Genomic DNA, 27,324 nt, shown 5'->3' with positions numbered 1-27,324 from the left:
TTTAAGTTGCTTAACGGTGATTACGTTGAGGATTTGGAGAAGAGTCCCACGAGAGGCAGATGTAATGAGGAAAGGAGCTGCAGGACCAACAGAGTGCCTGATGACCTCTGGCAGGAAGGGAAATGAGTGTTGTTAGGAGTTTGAGTGAATTAGCGGGGCCATTTGTATTCATGGCTATATTAGAAAAAGCGGAGATGGTGGAGTTCTTTCATTACAGTCACAGCGCTGCTAGATGAAACCACCCTGAGGCCTCCTAAAGCCACGTCTGAACCCAGCGAGTCTGTGAGTGGGATTTATTTGCTCGGTAACAAGATGAACCTGTCTGAGGTATTAGGTATTGAGGCAGCTCCAGGCAGACGGTTCCTCTGCTGATTAAAATGGGTTTTCAGAAGAGGGTCAAGGGGAAGGAGTGGGTTTTAGGATCGTCTGTGTGGTCTAAGCGCTAAATTGTCACCTCAGGTAACCGAAGCAGCGTAGTCTTGTTATGTGTGCTGAAGGGATTGAGGAGGAAAGTGTGGGTGGACCTCTCTGGTAGCTTTCAGGAGAGAAAAGTAAATAGAAGCAGAGAGGAGAGAGGAAAAAAAGAAATCAGACAAGGATCTGCTAATGTAATCTGTGGGACGGAGGAATGTGACGAGGCAGTCCAGCCGAGGCCCACACACGGAATAAAAACACCTATCAGAGCTGCCCGCTTCCTCCAAAGCTGTCAGCTAATCTAAAGTATGGCTTCATATTCACAGCAAATTACACAGTCACATTAGGGACTGAAATTGTACGTGATAATAAGGCAGAAATGTCCCTCTGTTACTTCTGATTGCCATAAATTTGGCTCCTGGTGAGCATGAATAATAGGACATCCTCCATCTGTTAAATGAGCACATTAAACTGACTTAAACAGCGGCTTTCCAACCTCTGTTAAATGGTATACTGTAGAGTTGCTGACTGTTAGTAGCACTATGGAGGAAGGCTGCATGATATAGCAATAGAATTTGTACAATTAATAATAAAATCTGTGCAATATCAATAAAAACCTGAGCAATGATAAGTAGACTGTGCAATAATCAAGAGAATGTGCACAACAATTAATGGTTTCGAAGAAAAAATCAACAGAATTTGTGTAATAATGAACAGAATCTGTGGAATATCAATAGATTCTGTGCAATAGCAATAAAAAATGTGCAAAAAGAAATGGAATATCTATAATAATCAATAGAATCTGTGCAATATCCACAGAATCGGTGCAATAATCAACAGAATCTGAGCAATAATCAATAGAAGCTGAGCAATAATCAATAGAATCTGAGCAATAATCAATAGAAGCTGAGCAATAATCAATAGAAGCTGAGTAATATACAATCTAAACACGATACATATTTTACTGCTTCAATATTTTTATGATTTAAATATTTTACTGCTGTTTCCATGCTTGCCTCCTCTCTGCTCTTTACACAGCCTGAAGTTCAACCGAATATCCCCAGAACTTTGATCAAGTGACTGTTGTCACCTCAGAGTAATTAATGCAATATAACTAACTGTTAGTTTCCAGAACGTGAAGCAAATGTTTTTTTTGGCAAAGAAATGTGTCATTTTACAGCTGTGATCAACGGTCATTTTGGGACTTTTCGGTTGAACTGCAGGCAGTGTTTACACAGAGTGGATGGTAGACAATTATGAAAAGAAATGTTTAAAATATTTAATCAAAAATATTTTATTCTAACAAAAATATACAGTTTGTTCACACCAGATTCTGTAAAAAATAAAAAAAGTTGGTGGTTCTCTACGTTACGGTGAAGTGACATCTGACTCAGTTGTCCGGTGACAAAAATTCAAAGACTTTTTAGCTGAACATCTAAAAAATTGTGATAATTTATCAACAACATTTTGAACAAACAAAGAATACACAGTTAGTTTTAACCAGATTCTGTATAAAAATGAAAAATTCTGTGGTCCTCGATGCAACTCTGAAGCCATTAGTTACTCTAAAGTGACTTTTTGGACGAACTGCAGGCAGTGTTTCCACAGAGCAGATGAGACAAATTTAAAGCTGAAGTAATAAAATATATTATGTAGAGCAAACATTATTTTTCCCAGTGTTGGTAACACCTGTGGCTACTCAGAAAAATATTGTACATGTTGATTTCAGGTTTAACTTTTTTTACAAAATAAAATATCAGAATATAAACATTTTTTTTTTTTTTAAAAAATGATGATTTATGACATTGGAACTTTGTCATACCAGACAAAATATATTTCTGAGCTCTCTCTACTTCTAAACATGATTGCTCTGTTTCCGTAAAGGTGCAGGATTTTATATTGCAGTGAAAAATGAGCCCACATGGAGGAAAAATGTGACGGGAAAAAAGAGAAAAAACACCCTGCATGGAGTTTACAGGGTTAAATACTCTTAAGGTATCATGTACGATACGCTGTCTCCATTGTATTGGACAAATTGAACCATACGGCAGATTAATATTTATCTAATTCATAGCTAAACATGACAAGAGTGACAGAAAGTTGACGACATGAGCAGCAGTGAAACCACAGAACTGTGAGAAAGTCAGCAGAGGAGACGAGTTCATGTCAGATGTCGGACTGCAGTGAACACATCATCGAGGACACGTGAAAAAACCGGAAGCTGCATTAAATATACCACGGGAACGTGCCTGAACACATGTTCAATCCTGCAGAGCGTGATTCATGTGTCCTCTGTGTTTAAACAATCCTCTGTTGATTAACCCTCGTGTCATCCTGTGGGTCAAACTGACCCGATTTAAAGTTTAAAAATGTGGAAAAAAAATATTTTCACAGTGAAACTTCTGATGTCCACATTTTTTAACATTTTTGGGCAATCTTTGAATATTTTTTTGGTGGAAAAAAGAAATGTTAAAAATGTTTCTTAAGAACATTCAAATAAAAATCAACCAAAATCCAGCGAATTTCACTGGATTTTGGTTGATTTTTTTTAATGTTCTTAAAGAAAATATTAGAAGTTTTACTGATATATATGGAATCACTTTAGATATTTTTAAGATTTTTTTGGAAAAATTTTACTCATTTTTTGAAAATATTTACAAGAATTTTCTTGTCAAATTTGTGGGATTTTTTTTAAAAATAAAACTTTTAAGGGAAACTTTTAAGGAATTATTGGAATTTTATTCCCGAAAGTTTTGCAAATTTTCAGAAATTTAGGGAATTTTTTTGCTGAATTTTTGGATTTTTTTCAGACAAGGAAACAATATTTTTTGGTGCCTGTAAATGAGGACAACAGGAGTGTTAATAAAACACATTAGTCACAAAGAAATCATTAGGTTCGTCTATAAAAAGATCTTAATCATAGTTATTGTTGCCAGTTCCTCCATCCAAAGAACCCTCCACTGTCAGCGACCATAACAACGATATCAACCAATCAGGCTGCCAGCTTGAAACAACCGTCTTATTATTTGTAGTTAAGTAATAAATGATAAGCAAAACAAACATTTGCACCATCTGCTTCCAATTCAGCTTCTCTGCCATTACAGCAGTCCACACAATAAACCTCAGTGTCGGCCGACCACAGGTTTCATCGTAACGTCGGACACATTAGCGCCGCTCCATTATTCTCACTAGATTTCTCGTAACTGTGTGGAGTCGAGGCCAAAAACACAGATTAGCTGACGTGAATGGTGCACACATGTATTAATATAAACAGCTCTGACAATGACTTTACCCCTGAAATATGCAGTTGAATTTGTTAGATATCTGGGAAATTGCATATTTTCCACACATTATTGAAGGAAAACTAAATTGTCAAGTGGAATATGTTTAACTAAAGATCTAATTTTCTTGCTAATTTCGACAACCTGAAACTGCAGCGGTGACTTTTTGCCACTTTTTGAGGTATTTTAAAAGTTAAGTCGACATGTTTGCTTATTTACATGTCAAGCAGAAGCACAACACTAACAGTAAGTGTTTCTGGCTACAAGAAAAATGTAAATGTTATATTTACTCTCACTTTAGCACAGTTTTGGTCTCCACCGCTTCCTACCAGAGCAGCTAAATGATCCATCTCCATCATTGTTCTTTTTTTGGTGGTTGGTCACTTGTGGAGGTAATATACAGTCAGATCTTTATAGAAAAAAAACAAGAGCAAGCTTTAATGGTGAAGTTAATTCCATAAAATTAGTCACAATTTACAGAAAAATAAGTATTGCTTCTGAAATTTTACACAGATTTGTTTGTGGAATGAAAAACATCTTGTAAGTTTCAAAACAAAAATGTAGAATAAATGTGTTTAATAGCTATAAGCTCTGGTAACCTGTCAAAAAATCTGATACATATGATCTATGCATCTACATTTTTCTTGTTATTACTATTATTGCATGTAAATTGTTATTATTAAACATTACAAAGCCAAAAAACACACCTGATCTAATGTAAAGTTATACATAATTATGGAAAATTACCTTATTTTACATTATTTTACTGTACTTTTTTGACAGCACAGCAGCTGGAATGTTACCCTTTTTTTTATGATTTTGTTTTTTTACCGTGCAGATTAATTAGAAATACTAGTTAAGACCAGCTTTGTTAGCTAATAAGTAGCTTCCTGATTACTGATAAGATGCTGGCATTGCAACCAGTGACCCAACAGGATTTATCAGCTACTTAACTGCAACTCCTGGTTATATAAGAAGCATTTTGCAGAGCAGAATAACATCATGGTGACGCTGTAGGAGCTAAAACCTGTTCTCAAAAGCACATTAAAAGAAACAGTGGAAGAGGTGACGAGGTTAGATATCTTGAAGCATTCTTTGTCAACAAATTACCCAGAGAGGTTAAAAATAAGCACTGAGCTGTTTGTAGGTTTCCCACTGACATAATCACATTATAGGCTGGATTTCTCTGAGTGCAATCTGTGTTTTCTTAAACATGCAGAGAGAAAATGCCTCCATGTAGGATGCTTTGAGATGATTTCCTCACCTGACCACTTTGGTGCCACCTTTGTTCACCTGCATGTCGACCGTACATCCAGAGTTCACGTAGGAGGCCAGGTTGATCTCTGAGAACTCCGCCTGAGGGAATAAAAAGACAAGAGTTTACAGGATACTAACACCAACATCACGCACAGTAACTGACTCTTATTTCTCCTGGATTCTTTACAGAAACACAGGTACTGAAAGTGAAAGTAAAATGCTTTCTTGTGTCGATCTTTAGACTCTTTCATTTGACATCTTCTGAATTGACAAAAAAGGTTCCTACAAGCATCGTGTCTTTGCTACAACAGAATCTTTCACTTCATGTTTCTGTTTCATTTAGACACAGAAGAGTTGCAGCGACAGAGCGAGCTGGTGGGAGAAGGCAAATTGAGTTATCTTCGGTCTGTGCAGGCCTTGTGAAAGAGCGTAGCCCGGCTACCTAATGACTCCGACAAACTCCCAGAGACACTGGAAAGGAGGGGCCACTTCTGGGAATAGACGGGACCCATCCATCCATCCATTATCTGTACACCACTTAACCCTCCTGTTGTCCTCATTTACAGGCACCAAAACATATTGTTTCCTTGTCTGAAAAAAATCCAAAATTCAGTAAAAAAAATTCCCCAAATTTCTGAAAATTTGCAAAACCTTCAGGAAGAAAATTTCAATAATTCCTTAAAATTTTATATTATATTGTGTCCATTTCCAGGAAAATAACAAAAGTCTCATGTTCTCAGAATGTGTTTTTACATTTTTCAGCTCAAAATACCACAAAGATGATAGTCTTTCTGTTTTTGCAGTCTCTGGCTCTGATAAATGGTGTAATTTAGCCGATTTTTTAACGCATTTCAAACCCACCGGCAAGTTTTGGGGTTAAGAGGGTTGAAGATCTGCTGCAAACTACATGTGTCCATTAAAGGCAGATATGAAAATGTACTAAATTTTACTTATGATAATAATACTCTGGTTACAGTTGTTAAGAGTCTGCTTCACTCTGAATATGCATCTGTTTATCCACTGAGCAGTGAAGGTTTTGCTGAGGGCTGCTGAGAAGGATGAGAAAATGTCCCATGCTTCTTGCTTGTTGCTGTTTTTTGTCAGAGTCACTATAAAGTTCAATCAGCTGCAGGAGCAGAAGTCCTAAACAGCAGCCGGCTGACCTCAGACATGAAACGCTGCCGTTTCCTGGTCCTCACATCACTTTAAATGATGAGATATGACAGTAATGTCTCAGATTTAATGGGCCTGAAACAAGCAGCCTGCTGACTCTCTCAAAAATTCAATCTGACATGACGTGGCCGGCTACCAAACACAGAGAAACACGGCGGCGTTCCATTTATCTGTGATCCTGAGTCAGCCGTACACTCGCTTTAAACACCACCGTGAGCGGAAGATTCCTCAAAGGGAAAATAACCAAGTGAAACCGCCATCAGCAGAAACTGAGAGCTGGGTTTGTTTCCCAGCTCTCTCACACAGATGCAGCGTCCTGAAACCGAAGACAACACAAAAACACGACAGCGGTGTGCGTCAGCGCTGCTTTATGGCTGCAGAAGCTCAGCCAGAATGATCAATGTGCATCACACTGAACAGACTCCAACGGAAGATGCTGCTACTGGATGAAAAGTACAGGAAAACATCTTGTTCTGTTCTCTGCAGCATAATGTTTCCATTCTATTAGAGCCATTCCATATGAATTATTACATTTACTAAAAACTGACTAATTTTGCTTTAAAAATCATTTTCCAGGAAAACTAAGGAGAAAAACAAACTTGTGTTTTGTAGTGCACACATGTCCAGCACATGGCTAATGACATGTAGCAGTCAGCTAATCAGAGAAATGGGTTTGTGGCTGCAGGGTTCACAGATTAAATCCTCGACTGGCTTTGACAAATAAATAACCAAACACGAGAGCACCAAGCCTTTGGAGTTGATTTGCATTTGAAACATTTGCATGAGAAACTTGAGAAGACTGAAGAACTGTGAGAAAGTTTCTTCTGACTGCAAAGACTGGTTGTTTTGTCGACCCGATGGATGAAGACGCTGCCACTTGTGGATTCAATCAGAGCTGTGATCCTGTGATTTCCAAACGGTTTCTAAACCAGAGTCACTAATGGCTTCACAGTTTTGCTTTGTAGTACAGATTTTTTTAGTTTTTTAACTAAGTTTTTAACTAAGTTGAGTGATTTTGAAGAGATTCTGACTAAATATTATGATTTTTAGCTTAGATTTGGTTCACAGGGTTACACAAGAACTTGAAGAAATGTTATCTAGATGTTATTTTTTCATTTGTACATGAAAGAGCACAACTAAAATATTATAATTTTAAATCTGCATGTTTTTTTTTTTTTAACAGATGGAGCACAAAGGCACACGCTATTAGCTCAATGACTGTCGGAAAGGTGGAAAAAAAGGTGTGAGATGGTAAATCTACAGTTTCAGGCTCTGGTAAATAGTGCAAATTCAGCAATTTTTGCAATTTTTTGGGGCAGATTTGAGCTAAATCAACTATGCTACAAATTTCAAGAAACTTTATCTTGATGCTGTCTGTGAATATTAATTTGCACATCCAATAACATGATACACAAAACTGTCTCCTTACTTAGCTGAATGAATGAATGAATGAATGGTTGAATGCTATTTAAACACTGCCTGCAGTTCAGCCCAAGTGCATTTACATCACATAGCTTCAAAGTTCAGCTAAAAAGTCCCTGTTGCTTGCAGCTGAGTCATTAATGGCTTCTCATTTGTGTTGACAAACAGAATTTTTTTGTTTTTTGCAGATTCTGGTTAGACCAATTACTTTATTTTTGGTGATTTTGAAATGAGACGTAAAATTAACGATTTTCATGAAATATCACGATTTTATGCTTAGATTCTGGCTCTGATAAATGGCATAATTTTAGTGATTTTGCAACATGTGTTCCAAATCTGCCAATGGGATTTGAAGTTGATAGGTTCACACACGAACTTGAAGAAACTTTATCTTGATGTTTTCTATGAATATTTTTTGCACACTGAAGAGTACAGAGAAAATACTAAGATTTTAAGCTTAACCTTGGTTTATTTTACAGACCAACCCAGAAGTCACATATTATTAGTTCAAGGACTGTCAGAAAGGTGATAAAAAAAAAGGTGAAAGGGGATGAATCTTCCTGTTTTTACAGTTTCTGGCTCTGATAAGTAAGGTCATTTTGGTCGATTTTAGGCATATTTTTAGTGAAGTCATCCAGATGGTGACTGTACATACAATAGATATATTACCACTTTCATTTTTAATTTATATTCAAACTTATTTCCAATCTGCTCTGTGTAAACACAGCCTGCAGTTCAGCCGAAAAGTCGTGGAATTTACATCACATGAATGATGGTCATGGCTGAGTGGTTAAGCCAAAAAGTCTTGAATTTTTGTCACATGACTGTTAGGTGCAGCTGAGTCATTAAGAGCTTCTCATTTGTGTTGCAAACACAGAATTTTTTTTAGAATTTACAGAATCCAGTTAGAGCAATTACTTTCTTTTTGACAATTTTTAAAAATAAGACATGTAGAATTAACATTTTTGGAGAACTTCATGATTTGAAGCTTAGATTTGGATCAAGTTTCCAACAGACATGTCACAATTGAGTAGATTGCAAGATCACTAGATAGTTGAAAATCCAATAAATCTTCCTGTTTTTGAAGTTTCTGGCTCTGATATATGTACTTGTGGTGATTTTGTAATAACAACATGACTTCCAACCCCGTCGGCTTGGAGGGTCACACAAGAACTTGCAACGATTCTCTAGAAACTTGAAGAAACTTTATCTTGTTGTGATCTACAAATATTTTCGATTTGCACAATGTAGAGCAAATCTGCCAATAAACCTGCATGCTTTGTGCACTTCAACAGACCGGCGGTGCAACACGTCTCCCACAGATCAGCCTTCCTGAACGCCAACACTGGAGGGAGATTGAAGCAAATCCTGCAGCTGACCCTCTACTCAACCCAGCTCTGTCAATTTGCATAGCAAGTTCAATGAATCGCTATCTCCACGTTCTCATGCTGCGATCGTCATTTGAGACCTTAAGCCTGCTTTGCTGAGCTTTACATGGGCTTTCATCTACACAAAAAGGGAATATTATCAGCAATATTCTCTCAGAGATAAATTTCCCTTTCATCCAGTGCTGTGGCCCGTGTCAGCTCTGTATGGGGGAGTGCTTTGAAAAGAATGTGCCAATGTAACGAAGCTGGGATTTCTTATTCGCCAAGACAGAGAGAGGGAGAAATAAACACCCACTTCTTTTATTTATTGTTCTGCACTCTCAGGGGAAGAGCAGGGGGCGAGTAAATGCCATAATCTTATTTAAGGGACAACAAGGCGCCACTCACGCTCGCTGTGCCTCAAGGACATGCACTTGGCTCTGGTTTCCTTCTCTACGGATACCCAGAAAGAAACATCTGTGTGCACGGCGGCCCTTGCCAAAAAAGAAAATGCACAACACACCCAAATGCACACAGACACTCCCATTGCACATGTGCGCATCGCCGCACCTTCTGCCCTCCAAACCGGTCCAAACACAGCAGCTTACGGTGACTTTTGCTGCAGCCAGCTGCAGCCAGAGAGTGGGCAGCGTTTTGGCAGAGGCCGGGCATTCCATGGCCGCTCTGATTGGCTGGTCGGGGGTGAGAGGGCCGCTGTCATTGGGCGGTAATGGATGGAGTGGCTGGTGCAGGGCTCAGAAGCCAGGACAGGAGGTTTTTGACAGCACCATGGTTACCATCACGGGAACACATTCAGACACTTGTCCCGGAGCAGCTCTCGCCCTGGGAAAGGAAAACAGGACAACTGCCTCCAGAGCTGATTCTTCTCATCTGCTGACCTGCATTCAGGTTGAAGTAACCCTCCGACTACCCCGAGTTTCTGGGCGTTTTTGGCTCCTGTCACATTTTTAGTCACTGTGGGCTCATTTTTTACTTAAAAAAACACCCAGAATCAACACGTACAACTCTTTTCCAAAGTCCACAGATGTTATTCATACTAGAGAAATGGTGACTCCACATACTGTATATTTTAAGGGTTTTCCAAACACTGCCTGCAGTTCAGCCAAAAAAAAAAAAAAAAAAAAAAAAAAATCACTGAATTTTCCTTACATGACTGTTGGTCACAGCAGAATCACTAAACATTTCATAGTTGCACAAAGGAGCCCATTTTTTTTGTTTTTTACAGAATCTAATTAAAGCACATGATATATTTTTGCCAAATTTTTAAACAAGAAAGACCTGCAGTATTACTATATACTTTAATTGAACATCAGAATTCATAATCAAAGCATCATCCCACAAATGAGTAGTTCAAGGATTATCAGAAAGTTTAAGATGACAAATTTTCCATTTTCATTCCATTTGTACATTTTCTGCCTGTGTTTTGGTGCCATTTTGGCACTTTGGGGGTTCTGGAGGGTAATAAAGGATTTGCTAATCAGTAGCTTGGAATTAAGATCAACTGTGGCTCAAGATGAACTTAAATCTTTAAATTTTTCTCACTGCCCGCTGCTACCTAACTTGTTTATAGAGCAATGTAAGCCAACTAGAAAAGTACACATTTCTTTCTTTCTACCAGCTCATGTAAAAGCTCCATCACTGCTGTGTTAAAAGAACAGAGCAGCACAAGCATTTATTTATACACCAGTGTCATTTGAATCAACACCATCCTCTGCTTTAACTAACAACATCTCAAACCTGACAAATAGTTTGAGGGTCTGAGGCAATATTAGCACAGGGGAAGAGCAATTTACAGGCGAGTGTCATGTATTCCTGCAGTGTTGTGATCCTGTGGACAGTAAACACCAGTTGACAGCAGCTCATCTGGAATCTCTGCGAGTATTTTTAGATTTGGACTCACAGGTGTCACTGAGGTTCAGGTGGTTAAGGTGCCTTTTGTTTGGTCACGAGTCAAACTGTCAACAGGATCTTCTGTCCTTTGGAAAAACAACTAGAGAGGGCTGGACACGTTACAACTAAACTATGATCTGAAACCGCTTCTAAAGCAAAGCTGACTACTACTTTCTCAAAGAAAGAGTGTTTGCTTGTGTTTATAATTGTAGGTGAAAACTGTAACTTTGAAACCTGGACATAGATGAAAAGTCATATTTAAATGCACAGCATCTTTAGAAAAATCACCAAAATGACACCATATATCCAAGCAAGAAACTGTAAGAACAAAAAGAATGATCGGATTTTAAATTTCCCAGCGGTCCTTCACTCATCTCTGATGTGCTACTCAGTGGGAAACTGAACCAAATCACTCCTTTAAACCTAACTGACCTAACCAGATTCAGTAAAATAAAGTAAAAAACCTGCACTCTTCTGTTCAAATATGAACCTATTAGGGACGAAAGTGCAACCAACAGTCACATAACATAAAACAAAACATAAAAGGTTCAAGGAGTTCTTGGTTGAACTGCAGGCAGTGTTTACACAAAACACATTGGAGATGTAAGTAGTTAAATATCTGTATTATTTGGAATCACTGTTTTTTAAACTAGTACTGGTAACACCTGTGGGCTACATACTGTGCATGCTGGTTCCAGATTTTTTCATTTTTTAGTAAAATAAATGATCAGAGTGGGTGAATTTTGGTTTTATTTTTAATTTTTTTTATGATTTAAGTCATTATAATGTTGGTATACTGTACAAAAGACATTTCTGAGTTCTCTTTCCTTCTAGTCATGGTTGTTGTTTCCATAGAGGTGCAGGACTTTATGTTGCATTGAAAAATGATCCCACAGTGAGTAAAAATGTGACAGAAACAACAAGGAAAAGCACTCAGAGAGCGCAGACTGTTTATTCCCTGACCGTACGCTGAGCACAGGCGTGTGTTCTACATGTGTACGTTATGTACGGATACCGGATCACGTGACCTAAATATGTAGCAGGTGGCGGGAATTGATGGGACTCAGAAACACCCCCACAATTTAATCAGTTGCTCCTTGGATCATTTCTGACAGATAAGTCCTGATAAGTCCTCAGTGGTGGATTTGTAGTAGGATCACAATCAGCTGATGTAGTGTTCACTGGTTGTCACGGTAACAGTGACATCGTGTCGCTATCTCAATGGAAAATCTTTAACAAATCCAAGGATCCAGACTATAAGCCGCATCCCTGCCAAAATCTAATCACTTGGTCCTTGTGTCATTTCTGACCTTCCCTGAAAATTTCATCCAAATCCGTTGGTCTGTTTTTGAGGAATATTGCTAACAGACGGATTCACGTACGTCGATCGTCACATGATTCCGCTGCGTTTCTTTGGTGGAGGAACAAATGTCCAGCGACATCTTGGGATTTAGAGGGTTAAACAATAGCCGGTAAAGAGTTTTATAAACCAAAGCATAGCAGAAGTTGAGTAGAGTTGAAACAAGCTGAAATTGGTTTAATAATGGCAGAAATCAATAGAGATTTGAGTTGGAAGTTAAAACCGTGAAGCTGAGTAGTCAGTTTGAGCACAAGTAGTTCAAGTTTGTTAGAATGTGAGAAAAAAGCTGAAAGAGGCTGAACTGTCAGTACCTAATGGAGGTCAGTTGTAGAGTTTTTGCAAGTGTCCACAAGGATCAGAATTATGTAAATTTAAGCATCTTCCCAAGTCTACAAGAATCCACATGGACCCCTTTGCAGATGTCCACAACGAGTCCAGAGTTCTGACTGCATGGCAACTACACTACAAGGGCAAACATACTGGGATTCCCCTGGAGGAACTGGGAACCATTGCTGGGAAGGGGGGAATCTGGAACACCTGGTTTCAGTTGAAGTCGTGAGTAGACACCAAACCAATGGGAGGAAATGGACAGTTGGATGGAAGGATGGAGATGATATGCCATTTGAAGTGTAAAACATTAATGTACTTGAACAACAATTTGAAGAGAAAGACACAAAAGCAGGTAAACCATCAGTCAAACTGACATTCTAGGTAATTTGGTATTGGATTGAAATCTACCAGTATAGGGAAGTTATTATCTGCAGATAGTATATTTACATATAAACTCATTTTAAAAATCATGAATAAACACTCAACACTGAAAGCAAAGCCTACTTTATACATATAATTATGAAAAAGAGCAGTTGAAACATGTGTTTTAGGGAGGCCACAAAGGCAAATTTTTAAAAAAATAAATGTTCCCAGAACGGTTTAGGCAGATCTGAGCTATTATTAACCCGAGTGAACTTTCATTTTGTTCCTCTTCACAAATGCCTATTATTTTCCTTTTAATGCTGACCTTGTTCCAATGATAGTTGTTCTTTTTCTTTTCAGGTTCCCAGTGGACGCTGATAAAATCGCTCCGTCTCACGCTCTTATTGTGTGGTTTGTGCTCACCTGAAAATAGACGTTTTCCTGAAACAAAGACTTTCTTTTATTGCTAGTCTCACTGGGAAAAACCAAACCCAGGATGAACAACTTTGAACAGAAAATACAACAAACATATAGCTGTTAAATATACCTGCATTGTGTGCGGTAGTTTCTCAGTTTTATGCATTAACTAAAAGAGAGCAGACTGCAGTGTTTGATTCAGCACATGGGAAACATACAGTCGTTGCAGGGCAGATACTTTCTTGTTGACTACATCTGAAATTCTTGTGTAATTCTCGATAAGCTTGGTTGAATCGCACACTGATGCAGTTGTGAAGTCTGAAGCACAGTGAACTATTCATACGACCCACGGAGAAGTATTTGCTAATCACTACCACCTTGTATGGCAGTGAATTAATCCACTGGGGCATTAAATGGTGAAATTTAAGACAGATGCTGAATGCAAAAAGAGCAACAGAAGGTTTAAGAGCAGCAAGACGTCTGCAGCAAACAACAAACCGAATCATGTGTCTTGAGTTGTGTCCAGATGCCCCGTGTCATGGCTAAATACCCACCGAAGAAGACTAACGTCCAGACAGCTGGATGTGGACAGCGCTGAGGTCATTCGCCTGCTGAGCAGATGTTGCCCCGCACGACCTAAAACCACACATGGGCCATCAAAAACCCCGACAGAACCGCCTCTTGTTCTTTATTTCCCAACAACGGAGCTCTTCAGTTCTGTTTAATTTGTCCAACTGTGTAAATTGCAGTGTTTATGACTTGTGGGCAGTAAACAGGCAGTTGGTCTGGGAGACTTTTGTTGGGCATCATTACAAATGTGATCAGCTTTGATTGCTGAGAACATTTTTGAAATTTTTTTTTTTTTTTTTTTTTAAACCAAAGATCGTCGTTATGGAAGAGTTCAGGGTACAAGAAGTGAAATGAGCAGGACTTTAACTTGGAAAAGTTCAAATCTAAGATTCCTCAAAGGGCACAAAAGACATAAAAGGCGACGTCTGATCCTCTGAGCTCCAGAGATCTGTGTGAATACTGAATGATCGCACCAAACCTCCAACTCCTAATGTAAAGTGGTGACCATACGTGTTGAGGTAACACGAGTGAGAGGAGACTCAACCATTTTCTACACTGGAAAAAAAATAATTATCTGAAGAGAAGTTGATAAAATTGGCAGAAAAACTGTGTAGAACATTGTAACATTCAAAAACATGGAAAATAATAGCAAATAACTGTAAAATAAAGATATTTTTAGCTGATTAACACAGAGTAACACACTGTAGTTTTCTAGTCACTTATTGCAAAAATACAGATGTTTAATGTGGACATTATGTACATTATAAAAAAGAAAAAACAACAACAACATGAAAATCTGGCAACACGCGTGCCAGTAAAAAGTATGTTAAAAAACGTAGAATGCTACATCGTTCAAAAATTGTAAAACAAATAAATAAAAAAACCCTGAAATGATGATATTTGTAAAATAATTATATTTCTAGCTGATTTACAAACAGTAAAACTGGGTGATTTTACATCACTCGTTGTAAAATAACAATAATTACTATTGTTTGTAAAAAATACAGATTTCTGCTGCAGACATCATGCATACTGTAAAAGATAAATAAGGAAAAGTTATAAATTAAGTAAATTAAGAAATTTGTTTAAAAAAAAAAAAAGAACAAGAAAAACAGCTAGAGTGCCAGAAAAAAATGTTAAAATAGTGAAATATGATGACGTTGAAAAAAATATGTGAAAAGTACTATTTTTTAGCTGATTTACATACAGCAAAAAATAATAAAATACTATTTGTAAATATACTTATTATCAATGTAGACATTGTGTACACTATAAAAATAAATTGTAAAAAAAAAAAAAAAATCTGGCAGCAAGAGCCTGAAAAAATGAGAAAAATAGCAAAATATAACCTGCAAAAGCTGTATTTAAAAAACCCTGTGAAAATAACAGACATTTCATACTCTGTTGCATTAAACAAATATATTTAGTTTGTCAAAATGTCAAAAAGCACCTTAAAGGAACAATCATTTTGCTTTATTGTGGGAAAATGAATATTTTTTTTAAAAGGTAAAACAGATCAATCCATAGAAAAATAGTCATTAGTGCTAATGCTAACCAGCTAACCAGGTGAACAGGTAAGACATGATACCTGGTAAACATCAGCATTCAGCTCACAGCACAGACAGGTCTAAATACAGCCTCACCAGCTGTTAGTGCAGCTAATCTGGTTAAAAACATGACTAGGGTCAGGAAAAAAAGCGGATGCTGGAGCAGAGAGTGAAGGGAAGCATTTAGTTTTTTTGTGTTGTTGTTTTTGTGGATTTAAGTGACTCAGAGGCTCATGGTGATGTATCAGCTCTGACCTGATGTGACTGCACATTAACTCTGCGTTCAGCCCACCGAGGATTAACTGAGAGCAGCTCTGGACACGCTCAGTGTATTAGGGACCTTTTTAATATCTGGCCTTGAAGTCGGAAAACCTGGCTGTTAAAGAGATCAAGCAGTGAGGAAGGTTTGGCATGTTTACGGCAGCGGGAGCTTCGAGAGCTACTACTGAACATATGTCGTGATTCTGGGATAAAAGCAGCCTGTTTTTATTAGTCACTTACAGGAGTACAAAGAAACCACCACCGGCGCTCCCCAGAGCATCTATTCGGTGGTTAAAACGGAGTCGCCCGTTGGACACAGGACCTCCGGCGTCCACTAAACGTAACTTCAAAGTGGGTCATGTAAATAAGAGGCAGTAATCCACAGTAACGGGCCACAGGGCAGCGGCTGGGTGGAGGTGGCAGCTTTAACCCTCGTGTCGTCCTGTGGGTCAAACTGACCCGGTTTAAAGTTTGAAAATGTGGAAAAAAATCTGTTCTCACAGTGAAACTTCTGATGTCCACATTTTCAATATTTTTGGGAAATCTTCGGACATTTTTTTGGTGGAAAAAAAGAAATGTTTAAAATGTTTCTTAAGAACATTCACATAAAAATCAACCAAAATTTTGGTTGATTTTTATGTGAATGTTCTTAAAGAAAATACTGGAAGTTTTACTGATATATATGGAATCACTTTAGATATTTTTAAGATTTTTTGGGAAGATTTTTGCTCATTTTTTGAAAATATTTACAAGAATTTTCTTGTCAAATTTGGGGAATTTTTAAAAAATAAAACTTTTAAGGGAAACTTTTAAGGAATTACTGGAATTTTCTTCCTGAAGGTTTTGCAAATATTCAGAAATTTTGGGAATTTTTTTGCAGAATTTTTGGACTTTTTTCAGACAAGGAAACAATATTTTTTTAAATGAGGACAACAGGAGGGTTAATCACAGCCGCTCGCTCTGTCTTCAGCTCCTACACAGATTTCATGAGGCCTCGTCTCGGCAGCATGTCATGCTGCGGTGAGACTGAAGATGCCACCTTATATGGCTGCAGAACAACGGGTGGACAGTTTACCCACAATGCAACGGGCACATGTCGGCCGAGTGGAAAGTCCATTTAAACAAGACAAACACATCATGACAGAGATCAGAATATGAGAAAACTGACTGTTGCTGCTGTAGCTCAGTTTTTGGGTGTTTTATTTTATTTCCACCCTAACCCAGGTTAGTAATTATATAGGAATCAGAAAGAAGAATATACATTTAAATACGCTAAATGTCTGTGTAAATTGTCGGTTTATGTTTATAAAGGAAGACAGACCCAGTTATCATTTTACTGTTTTAAACCAAAAATAGAAAATAGATTTTCTTTTTATTTCTGTCATAAAACAAATAAACCTGTTTTTTTTTTTTTTTTAAATCTTTTGGTTTTAAACCAAAAATGAAAAAAAAAACAAGAGAAAAGGCACATTTTTCATTTCTGTTTCAAATGCAAAAATTTAAAATGAGTGTGTTCTAAAGTAATTTATTGAATTTCTTTGATTATTTACTTTCCAAAAATTGCTAAGAAAACTGGAATCAACATGTACAACATATTTCCAAGCACTCACATGTGTACTGACACAATTTTTTTAAAATGAAACCAAGTAAAATTAAAATCTTTACTGTTTACATTTTCGGCTTGTTTCCATCCTCGTCTCCTATTGAATTTTCATAATGTGACTGTTGGATACAGCTGACTCACTCAGGGCTTCAGAATTTAACTGAATTTTAAAAAAAAATATTTACAGTTTCTAGTTAGAGCAAACTGTTAATTTTCACATTTTTTATTTCATTATTTTGTCGAATAAAGAGAAAAAATATCCTGATTTTAAGCTCAGATTTGGTTTATTTTACAAACTGAGCCGGAAGTCACACATCATTACTGTCAGAAAAGTGAAAATCTGATAGAGCTTCCTTTTTTTTAGTTTCCAGTTGTGATACAAAGATTTTTATATGTACATTTTTAAAAATATAACAACCTATTCAAACCTGCCAGTGGATTTTGGAGTTTAGACGATGAAACAAAACACTAATTTAGCTGAAACATCCCAGATTTTTTGGTAGTTTGGTTGTAGTTGAGTCACTAATGGCCTTACAGTTGCGCTAGGGAGCTCAGATTTTATATTTTAAACAGAAATTGGTTTGTAAAAATCTAAATTTTGACTGACAGGTGTAGAATAAAGTGATTTTAATTAAATATTCTGATGTTAAGCTTAGATTTGGCTTCCAGGCAACACATGAGAAGTTTAAGGACTGTTGGAAAGTTGCAAATCTGTGTTTTCAGTTTCTGGCACTAAAAAACTGTTTTAAGATAAAATGATTTTCAAACCTGCCAATGGATTCTGGGGTTCAGTGGGTTCAATTGCAACTCCTATTTAATATTTCCCGTGTAAAAAAAAAAAAAAACATTTTCTGTGTTTTTGTCCATGTCCAAGTTGTCTTTGCCATTACTTCCTAGAAAAATTTGCAGTTTGTGTTTAAGTTGTTTTTGCCTAAGTGCAAAACATCCTGTTTCTAAGGTTTCTGCTGTGATAAATGGTATAATTATGTTTTAGAAGTTAGCATGCTGGTGGTTTTTGGGGTTGAGAGGGTTAATATCGGTACTTTCCTCAATATGAGTTCAGTTCAATGTCCAAATGTTTGCTGGGTGGAGATGTTTAAAGACAGTAAAAGCAAAGAGAGCTGGACTGGAGAAAGGAGGAGAAAGTGCAAAGGGCCTCTGTGTTTTTATTGTCATCCCCTAAAAGGGTTCATCTCAGCATGTCGCTAAGTTTTCACACAGAGATCGGGTTTCCATTGTCCTCGGGCTCAGCGAGGTGCACAAACAGCCTACCAAGAGTCTGGCTGCTGAAGGCAATTAGCGACTGGCTTGTTATCATCAATGCAAAGGCTTCTGGGAAAGCGTGGAGGGTCCAACGGGCTCTAAGTAGGTCAGCCGAAGACGTAGCTGAGCTTTGGGGGGTTCATTAGGTCTATAAAGTCAACGGATCCGCTTAATTTGTCCAGTTTTTACTGGGGTTCAATAACTAGAATGCCACAAAAAAGGAAAAATCACAAATCATGGTAAAGTCTCGACTCCCTCCAACCCTGAAAGTCCCAGAAAGACGATGTGACCACAACAGTACAGAGGCTATAAAATCACTGGTCCCTTTTCCAATAAAAAGCCACCACTCTGTTTCAAAGATCCACTCAACAACAGCTCACGCATGGATCACCGAGAAGCTCTTTGAGATAAATTAGATCCCATCTACACAAATACTGCACGTCTAGACATATAAACATATTTATGTGTTTACTGTACGAAATACTGTCCAACTGTAACGGATTAAAATCCATCCAAGAGTTAAAGGAGAAGCTTGTGGGGCTAAATTAGCTGAACTTAGCTTAGCATAAAGACTGGAGGAATCTAAAATCTCAGTTCTGGAGTCACAGTCAGACTTTGATACAATGGAGAAAACAAAAAAAGGCAAAAAAGTTTTTTTTTTTAAAATTTATTTTTAGGAAATGAAAACATCCAGAAGTCTAACTGGCTGTAATTCTTACTATAATAATATAAAACGCTGCATACTGACAATAAAAAAAAAAGACTCTGAGCTCAAGGATAAAATAAATCTAATTGAAAATATCCATTAACCCCTTTGGCGTTATTACATTTTTATTAATTGTGTATTCTTTTTTCACTACAATGTAAAGTCCTGCACCTCTGGAAACAGCACAACTATGGCTAAACGTAGACAGAACTCAAAAATGTCTTAGGTGCAGTATGACAGTTAGAATACCATAAATTATACAAACAGAAAGAATGAAAGTTTAATTTCTTTCATTATCTATTCTACAAAATCGTAAAATAAAAACTGGAATCAACATGTAGAATATTTTACTGGGAAAAAATGGTGACTCCACATACTTCAGATATTTTACTACTTGCATTTTTAAATTCTTTATATATTTGTTATCTGCGAACTCTGCCTGCAGTTCAGCTGAAAAAGTCGGTGATTTTTTGTCACATGACTGTTTTTCATAACTGAGTCACTAATGGTTTCTCGGATCCAACAAAGTGCGTAGAATTTACAGTTTTTACAAAAATCTTGCGAGAGCAAGTGATTTTTTATTGGGGAATTTTAAAATCAGATTTGTAGAATAGAGTTAAGTTGATACAATATCTCAGTATTAAACTTAGATTTGGTGAAGTTTTGCGATGGAACTGAGGGTCGTAGATTAGGAGTTCATAAACTGTCCTAAAGGTGAAAATACAACAAGCACGTCTGTTTTTATAGATTCTTCCTTTGACAAATGGTGTAATTGTGTGATTTTTCAAAGACAACATACCTTTCAAACCTCCCAGCAGCTTTTAATGAATAAGACGAGCTGCCCAGTTTTCAAGGCTAAACCTACTGGCGTGTCATAGATGATGGACGGATAATACTGATGCAAAGCCAAAATGTTGTGGGTAGAGCTCAGTGAGCAACATTCCTTGACAAAACCACAAATTTAGTTTTTTGAGTTTTGTACCGATTCAAGAAATGAGATATAAAATGGAAACTGTAAGCGTTAGAGATCCCAGTAAGCAGATTTTTGCTTTACCTGCTAACTACGTACTCCGAGGTGTTCTGATACAGAAAAATTATTCATTCAGCAAAGAAAACCATCATTTTCTTTTCATGGTACACCTTGTTTCCCATTATTACTTTCTGATTTTGTCCCTTTTGTCCACCACTTTTCAAATAAATTCCAATTATCTATTAAATTATTTCGTTTGATCATGACTGGCAGAAGGTAATCTGCACATTTACTCCACATTTGTAAATCTCATGCAGCATATGAATGGATTAAAGGATATCTGAATACATAAAAGAGAGCTTTGTAGCATTTAAATTATTCAGAAATAAGCCGTACCTGCTCCACTCGGATCTCATACTCTCCGTTCAGCTTCTTTCCTCGGAAATACTTTGCCCTGCAATCAAAAAAGGAAACAAAACGTGAAGGAAAAGACAGAAAACTGAGCATTTTATTTCGGTTCTTCTCGGCACATATGCCATTTCTGCAATTTAAATCAACTTTCAAATGCTAAATCTATACTGCACAGGTTGATTTTTTTCCCTTTTGGCCGCATGTGCACTTAAACATGTGGATTCTTCCCCTTCAGTACAGAGTTCGTGCTCCGAACTCTTCAAATAGTCAAAACAACCTTAAAATATCTTTGTTTATTTGATTGAAGTGGAGCTGAAATTTCAACAGACCTTCCAAAATACCTTGCAAGTAGGCAAAATAATGACTCATATTTTCCATGATTACAGAATCTGACCTTGTTTTCAGTAAACAGAATCTCTGGACGAAGGGTAACTAGTGAAATAAGGCTTTTTAATAACTGAGAGATAGCTCCTGTTATTTATACCTATTTTTTTCTCCAGTCATAATCTGGTTTGTGGTCAAGGTGAAACTAAATTAATCCACAAATCAAAGCATCCAGCCACTAATTTATTGTTTAGCAATCATGGAAAAAGTACAGAAAACATCCTGCTGCATCGGTTTGCTTTTGGTTTGAGACTCTGAGGTTCCAGTTCCTGGCAGAATTATCTGGCTGACCATCAGACCTGCAGTATTTAGACCAACCGACACACATGTGGATTCTCTGCGCTATTTAAAGATCTAGTTTGTATACAGAACAAAAACCCACAGTGGAAAGTTGACACGGTCAGTTTTTTTGGTTAATTTAAGTGTATATTGGACAATCACACTTGTTTATTGGTTGTTTATTTCTGCCAACATGTTATCCATCCAATCTAAGGTTCAGACCCAACCTAACTCAGTTTCCAGTAACTAAACTGTTTTCTAATTGCGGCTGTTGTTTGTTCTGCAGATATTTGGTCAAAAATCAAAGTAATGGACAAGTTGAATTTTTGAGAAAACAGTGAAGGCATCACTAAAGGTATTACAAATAATCCTGAGGTGAGCATGAATGTCTGCAGCCCATTTATTGGCATTTCAGCAGTCATTGAGACGTTTCACTCAACATCACAAATGCCAAACATGTAGACTTAATATGTTGCATTTCACTCATTATTTCTTACACGTTTCATTCTGACAGAAACAGAAAAACATGTAAATGAGAACAGCTTTTTTCGGAATTCAGTTGTATTAGTATCAGTAATTGTGAGCACAGAGAGCAGGAGAGAAGCTACCAGATGTAAACAGCAGCTGAGTTTAGGTTGAACTGAAGCACAACAGGTGACATGAAAACACCAGAACCCACCCAGGTCTTGTTTAAGCTAAAGTTTCCACCATCTCTGGATGTCCCTTAGCTTTACAGTTTCCACAGAACTATGACAATCAAAGCTAATGTTAGCCACATTAGCCACAGAACATGCTAACACTAAGGATTTCCCTGTTGTTTTGGGGACACTGCTGTTAATAATAACAGTAATCCACTGGATCCTCAGTTCCTCAGATAGTGGGAGTGCATGAAGACTTGTGTTCACTCTTGCAGCTAACAGTAGAACAATTGGTGAGTTTTTCTTGTTGCTGAGATATTTTAGAGTTTAGCAGAAGCAGATCTAGAAAGTGCATAAACCTGTTGGACTGAGAGGCAGCAGCTCATTCTGAATGGATCAGTGAAGGGGCAGGACTATGCAAAGCTTCAGCTCGATGACTACTGGTGCCTCTGTTTTTACGTCTATAAAAATGGATTTTCACTGTAAGGCATTGACAACAAGAACAATCACAAGCACTGAGAAATGCATGTGTCCTATAAAATTTGGCAGAAGGAAAGACAATTCACAAGAATGCACAGGTTCTCGAGAGGCCTTTTTGTTCCACTGTAGAAATTCAGAGTTTTGAACCGCTGCAGCAGCACTTTAACCACAAACCTCTAATTTTCTTTTCACATTGAAGTTCAGATTAGAAGGAAATCTGCTAGTTTGTTTTGCAGCGACCTCTTCTGTACCATAAAATTCATATTAGGGTTACTTTAACACCTCTGAGAGACTTCGTATTTTTAGTTTTTACTGATGCTGTTTGCAACAACAGTCGAGCTTCATGCACTGATGACCGACTTTAGTTCAAATCCTGAAAAGAGATGCAACACATCTCGCTAAAATTTAGCTTTTTAGGTGCAAAAAGTTCTATTATTGGTTTGATTTGGAGGAAAAGTGAACATACAACTTGCACCAAACATCTCCAGTGTGTTCTCATTTGACAGCGCATATTAGATGTTTAATTCCAGATCTCCGTTCTCAGGAGCACTTTTGTGATTGTTTCGTCTTCATGGCCTCGTCTCAGAGATCTCCGGGTCTTGGCGTTGATGAACTCTCACCCATCGCAGGCGTGGGACGATCTGTCGAGGGCTTCGGGCTGGAGATCTGGGCTTCATGCTGGAGGCCTTCGGTTAGTGGGACGGGCTGGTTGGGGATTTAGGGCACCTTTGAACCTAAACACATTTCCCTTTTTGCATCTCACTTGTCCGCCTCCTTCGTTTATTCATCATTGCGACCGAGGAGGATCCTAACGTCTCCCAGCTGCTGGACTTGAAAGTTTTGCTTGATTTTCTCGTTCTGTGTAATTTTTGCAAGCCGTGAATCTTCGGCACCCTACATAGGTTCAGCAGTTAAAAATGACCAGCATGCGTTTCAAGGTGCTGCAAAAACACGTCGTCACTCTGAGCCATTGATCTAATTTACAGGCCGCTGGGTTCTCCGGGCCTCGACGAGACTTTTACACATGTTCAAACGTAAACATTCGGCTCCGTAGAGAGCTCTGGGCTTTCCATCCCTCAGCCCAGCACACACCCACTACATAAACACAGAGAAGCTGGATTCCTGACTTTTTTAACCATGAGATTTTGTTCCTTCTTTTGTATACCACTAACAGGAAGCGCATGAGTCATGGATGGGGACAAAACTGATGTTCCCTCCAGGGTTTTGCTTCTATTTGTATTGACTCCACACAATTGGATGCAACCCAAAAAAAATTCAGCAGCAAGCAACGATGGAATACTGTAATTTTTAAAAACTGTAAATAACAATAATAATATATAGAGTGAAATTAATGGCAAATATCTGTAAAATAATGCAATTTTTAGCTGATTTAAACACAGCAAAACTTGTGCCATTTTACTCACAGATTGTAAAAGAACAAATTACTGTTGTGGCAAATAACATTGTTGGCCTGTTTTTATGTAAATTAACAAGTTTTTTTCTGTAGTTTTATTAGATATTATCTGCAACTTAACAAAAAAAATAAGTTTGTAAATTAAGGGTTTCAAATATTATTTATATATTTTTTTCAATCATTCATTTACATAATTTATTTCAAAAACTTGAAAAAATCTGTAAAATAAAATTTTTTTTGCTGATGGAATACATTGAAAATACTGTAATTTCACAATCAAATAACTCAACTTGTCTCTACTGTTTTATATCTATTTTGTTTAATTTTTAAAAACATTTTGAATAACTTTCTCACTTTATTCAGCTTTTCTATACTGTTTTTGATTCAGTTTAAATAATTTAATTTCATCCTAGTTTTGTCTGTGATGTTACATATTTTAATTGTTTTTTAACAATAAAAAAAGTTTTTAATGTATATAAAAATACTTCATTCAACTTGTCTGTACTGTGTTTATTTAAATGAAATGTAATTATTATTAATAACAAAATAAAATGTTTATCTGTACTGTTTAACATTTTTAAAAATGTATTAATTTATTTTAATAAAGCACGCTGAATAATCGGAATAATCTGTTTTTGATTTAATTTAATTTTACTTTTATCTTATGTTTTACATTTTTTTTTTTATTGATTTTTTTATAATCTGTGCCTTTAAAGCAGTGCACCTTTACTTTTCGGTACTGTGTTTGTTTATTGTAATTTATTTAATTTTATAAACCACTTTTAATAACCTGTTCACGTTAATAAACTTAGATTCTTTTATTTTATCCAGATTTAATCTTTTACATGTTTTTTATTAAGTTCTTTTAACTTGTATGTGCTATTTTTGATTTATGTAATTTAATTTTATCCTGGTTTTATCTTATTACTCCACCAAGGAACATGGCGGAGTTATGTGACGATCGGCATGTCTGTCTGTCCGTCCGTCTGTCCGTCTGTCCGCCCATCTGTCCGTCTGTCCGTCCGTATGTCTGTCTGTCCGTCCGTCTGTCCGTCCATCTGTCCGTCCGTCTGTCCGTCTGTCCGCCCATCTGTCCGTCTGTCCGTCCGTCTGTTAGCAACGTTACTCAAAAACAGACCAACAGATTTGGATGAAATCTTCAGGGAAGGTCAGAAATGACACAAGGACCAAGTGATTAGATTTTGGCAGTGATGCAGCTTATAGTCTGGATCCACGGATTTGTTAAAGATTTCTGTATCATTGCCAAATAGCGGCACAATGTCACTGTAACCATGACAACCAGTGAACACTACATCAGCTGCCTGCTGACGATCACATGATTGTGATCCTACTACAAATCCACCACTGAGGACTTATCAGGACTTATCCGTGGGAAATGATAGAACGACTGAGCAGCCTTGGAGGAGGACTGAGCTCTCTGAGTACTTTTATTGTTATCATGTTAAAATAAAATAACTTGTTTGTTGACATTTTTTAAAACATTTTCCTGTAAAGCACTTTGAATAACTTCTTCCATGTGTGGTAAGATCTAAATTAATTTGCATGCTAACAGGTTTTTTTATAAGTTCACAAGTTTCCAAGTCTCTTTTGACATCACTGACACTTAAATAAATTAATCAGCTGTTTGATTCATCAGTGAAAATAGTGAAAAATCACACATCTGAATTTCCTGAAGCCCAAATTTAATCATCAAAATCTGCAGCTGTTCTTTCCTTGAACTTTCGCTCTGACGTCTTGCATGTTACTCATCAGTTTCTCCAGTTTCTCCTGAACACTGTGTATATCGCTGGGTGGACGTATCAGAGTGGAGGCTGGTGGTGTCCGTCTGTCCATCCTTTGCCTCCTGAGGCTGATTTTCCTCCTGGGCATTCCAGCGGAGAGGCTGAGGTCTCTGGGGAAACGCCGCTCTGCGCTGACAGCTTTGGCCTCCAGCAATGACTGATGCACAAAAGCGGTACACAACTCTGAGAGCATCACCACAACCGGCAACAATCCCTCCTTTTCTGCCTCCAGGTCTCCCTCTCGGCCTCCCAGCTCTCTCCCAGGCCGACGTCGACCAGCGTCCGCCAAGTAGCTGTCAGAGTGTTTGAACAGTCCTGAATGATATGAGCATCTGATTGCTCAATTCAGCGGCTTCTGGCAGCGTGTTTGCCTCTTCATGTACCCTAAGATCCTCCTGGTCGCCCTGAGCCATACGGAGACGGCTGTCATTTGATTTTAATGTTTGTCTGCAGAAGAAGAAGAAGAAGAAGCAGGAAGCCCACACACTGGCACTTTGGCCTTTGTTAATCCTCGCAGATAGGGCAAAAGTTCAGAACCTGCAAAGTGCAAGTAGCAGCAGGCCGACGCTGCAAAGAACTATTTAAAAAGTCCTTACAAGGATAAGACGGTATTGGACATAATTAGGGGAACTTAATCCTGTTATCTGCAGCTTCTGAGCAGATCTGAGCATCTAAATGATGACATCTCAGCGTCTCATATCAGATTTTGATGAGATCTTCTTTGTGTAATTCAACCTCAGGATTCTCAGATTACAACAAAGTTTGATAAAAACCTGACAGGATGCAGGATTTTACAGACATCTTCTCCTTAAACTAACTTTAAACCTTTCTCTGTGCAGTGATTCAAACATTCACCTGCTTACATACTTTCTGGAGGTGATTAACCTTTCTAGAACAGGATTTTTAGATCCTTCAAAGCATTATTTCTTTTCAAAACGCTGCAGTTCCTCCATATCATGGTGCAGGAAACGCAGAGCTGAAATGGCAAACATCCAATTTCCATAACTGCACAAGAGATAAAATAAAAGGAGCCCATAATAAATCAGCTCAAATAAAATAAATCTGAAATTTATGAAGGAAAAATCTCTATATAACTGTCCAGATACATATTTGTTAAATCACAAATGATATAAAAAAAACTTTAAGTGATAAAGAATTATCACAAAACAAATACAGGCTTTAAAATGATCCCAGTGGACTGAGTGGGTTAATGAATCTGGATTGTTCATACAGATGAACATCAGTTACAGTCAAGCCCGAACAGTTAATGCTAATTATTCAGTCGGACTTTTTTTTTAGAGTTTACTGGACTTTCAGAGCTGCTTTTTGTGTTCAACTTTCCTGCCCTGGTAGCAACTAATTTTACAAAAATGAGCAATGATTGGTTTGTAACTCAGCTTGTTTTATTTGGTTTTTCTATTTTCAAACTTTTTTTCCACTGTCCATTAACATTAAAAACATGAGCCCAGTTTCTCTGTTTTTATGGTTTTATGGGGACAGCTTTCTTGTTGTTGTTTGAACTGAAAATTGAAAATTAGGACAGTTTTCTAAAACTTATTTTTGGTTTAAAATCAAGAAACAAAAAATTGATCAACTAAAAAAAAGGCAATTTTATTTATTTATTTTAAATAACCATATTTTATTTAATGAAAAAAGTTTTCCTTTTTCCTGAAATTTATTTTTTACATTTTTGTAAAATAA

The 27,324-nt window shown here is 37.3% G+C and overlaps 1 protein-coding gene and 1 long non-coding RNA gene across 2 annotated transcripts in view; one reads left to right on the top strand and one right to left on the bottom strand.

The window, feature by feature from the left end:
- LOC111587810 (synapsin-3-like) overlaps positions 1 to 27,324 on the bottom strand; it is a 155,175-nt gene that overhangs the window by 97,028 nt on the left and 30,823 nt on the right. The window contains exons 3-4 of the mRNA XM_055006377.1: positions 20,612 to 20,669; positions 4,960 to 5,051 (exon numbers count right to left, since the gene is read on the bottom strand). Of these exons, the coding sequence (XP_054862352.1) occupies positions 4,960 to 5,051; positions 20,612 to 20,669 (150 nt within the window). The remainder of the gene's footprint in view (positions 1 to 4,959; positions 5,052 to 20,611; positions 20,670 to 27,324) is intronic.
- Positions 124 to 5,925, top strand: LOC129347871 (uncharacterized). The gene is made up of 3 exons (XR_008600182.1): positions 124 to 282; positions 4,915 to 5,149; positions 5,296 to 5,925. It is a non-coding gene; the product is annotated as an uncharacterized LOC129347871 (long non-coding RNA).

The sequence above is a fragment of the Amphiprion ocellaris genome, chromosome 21, assembly GCF_022539595.1.
Source record: "Amphiprion ocellaris isolate individual 3 ecotype Okinawa chromosome 21, ASM2253959v1, whole genome shotgun sequence".
Taxonomy (NCBI): Eukaryota; Metazoa; Chordata; class Actinopteri; family Pomacentridae; genus Amphiprion; species Amphiprion ocellaris.
This window is presented reverse-complemented; position numbering and strand designations above follow the sequence as displayed.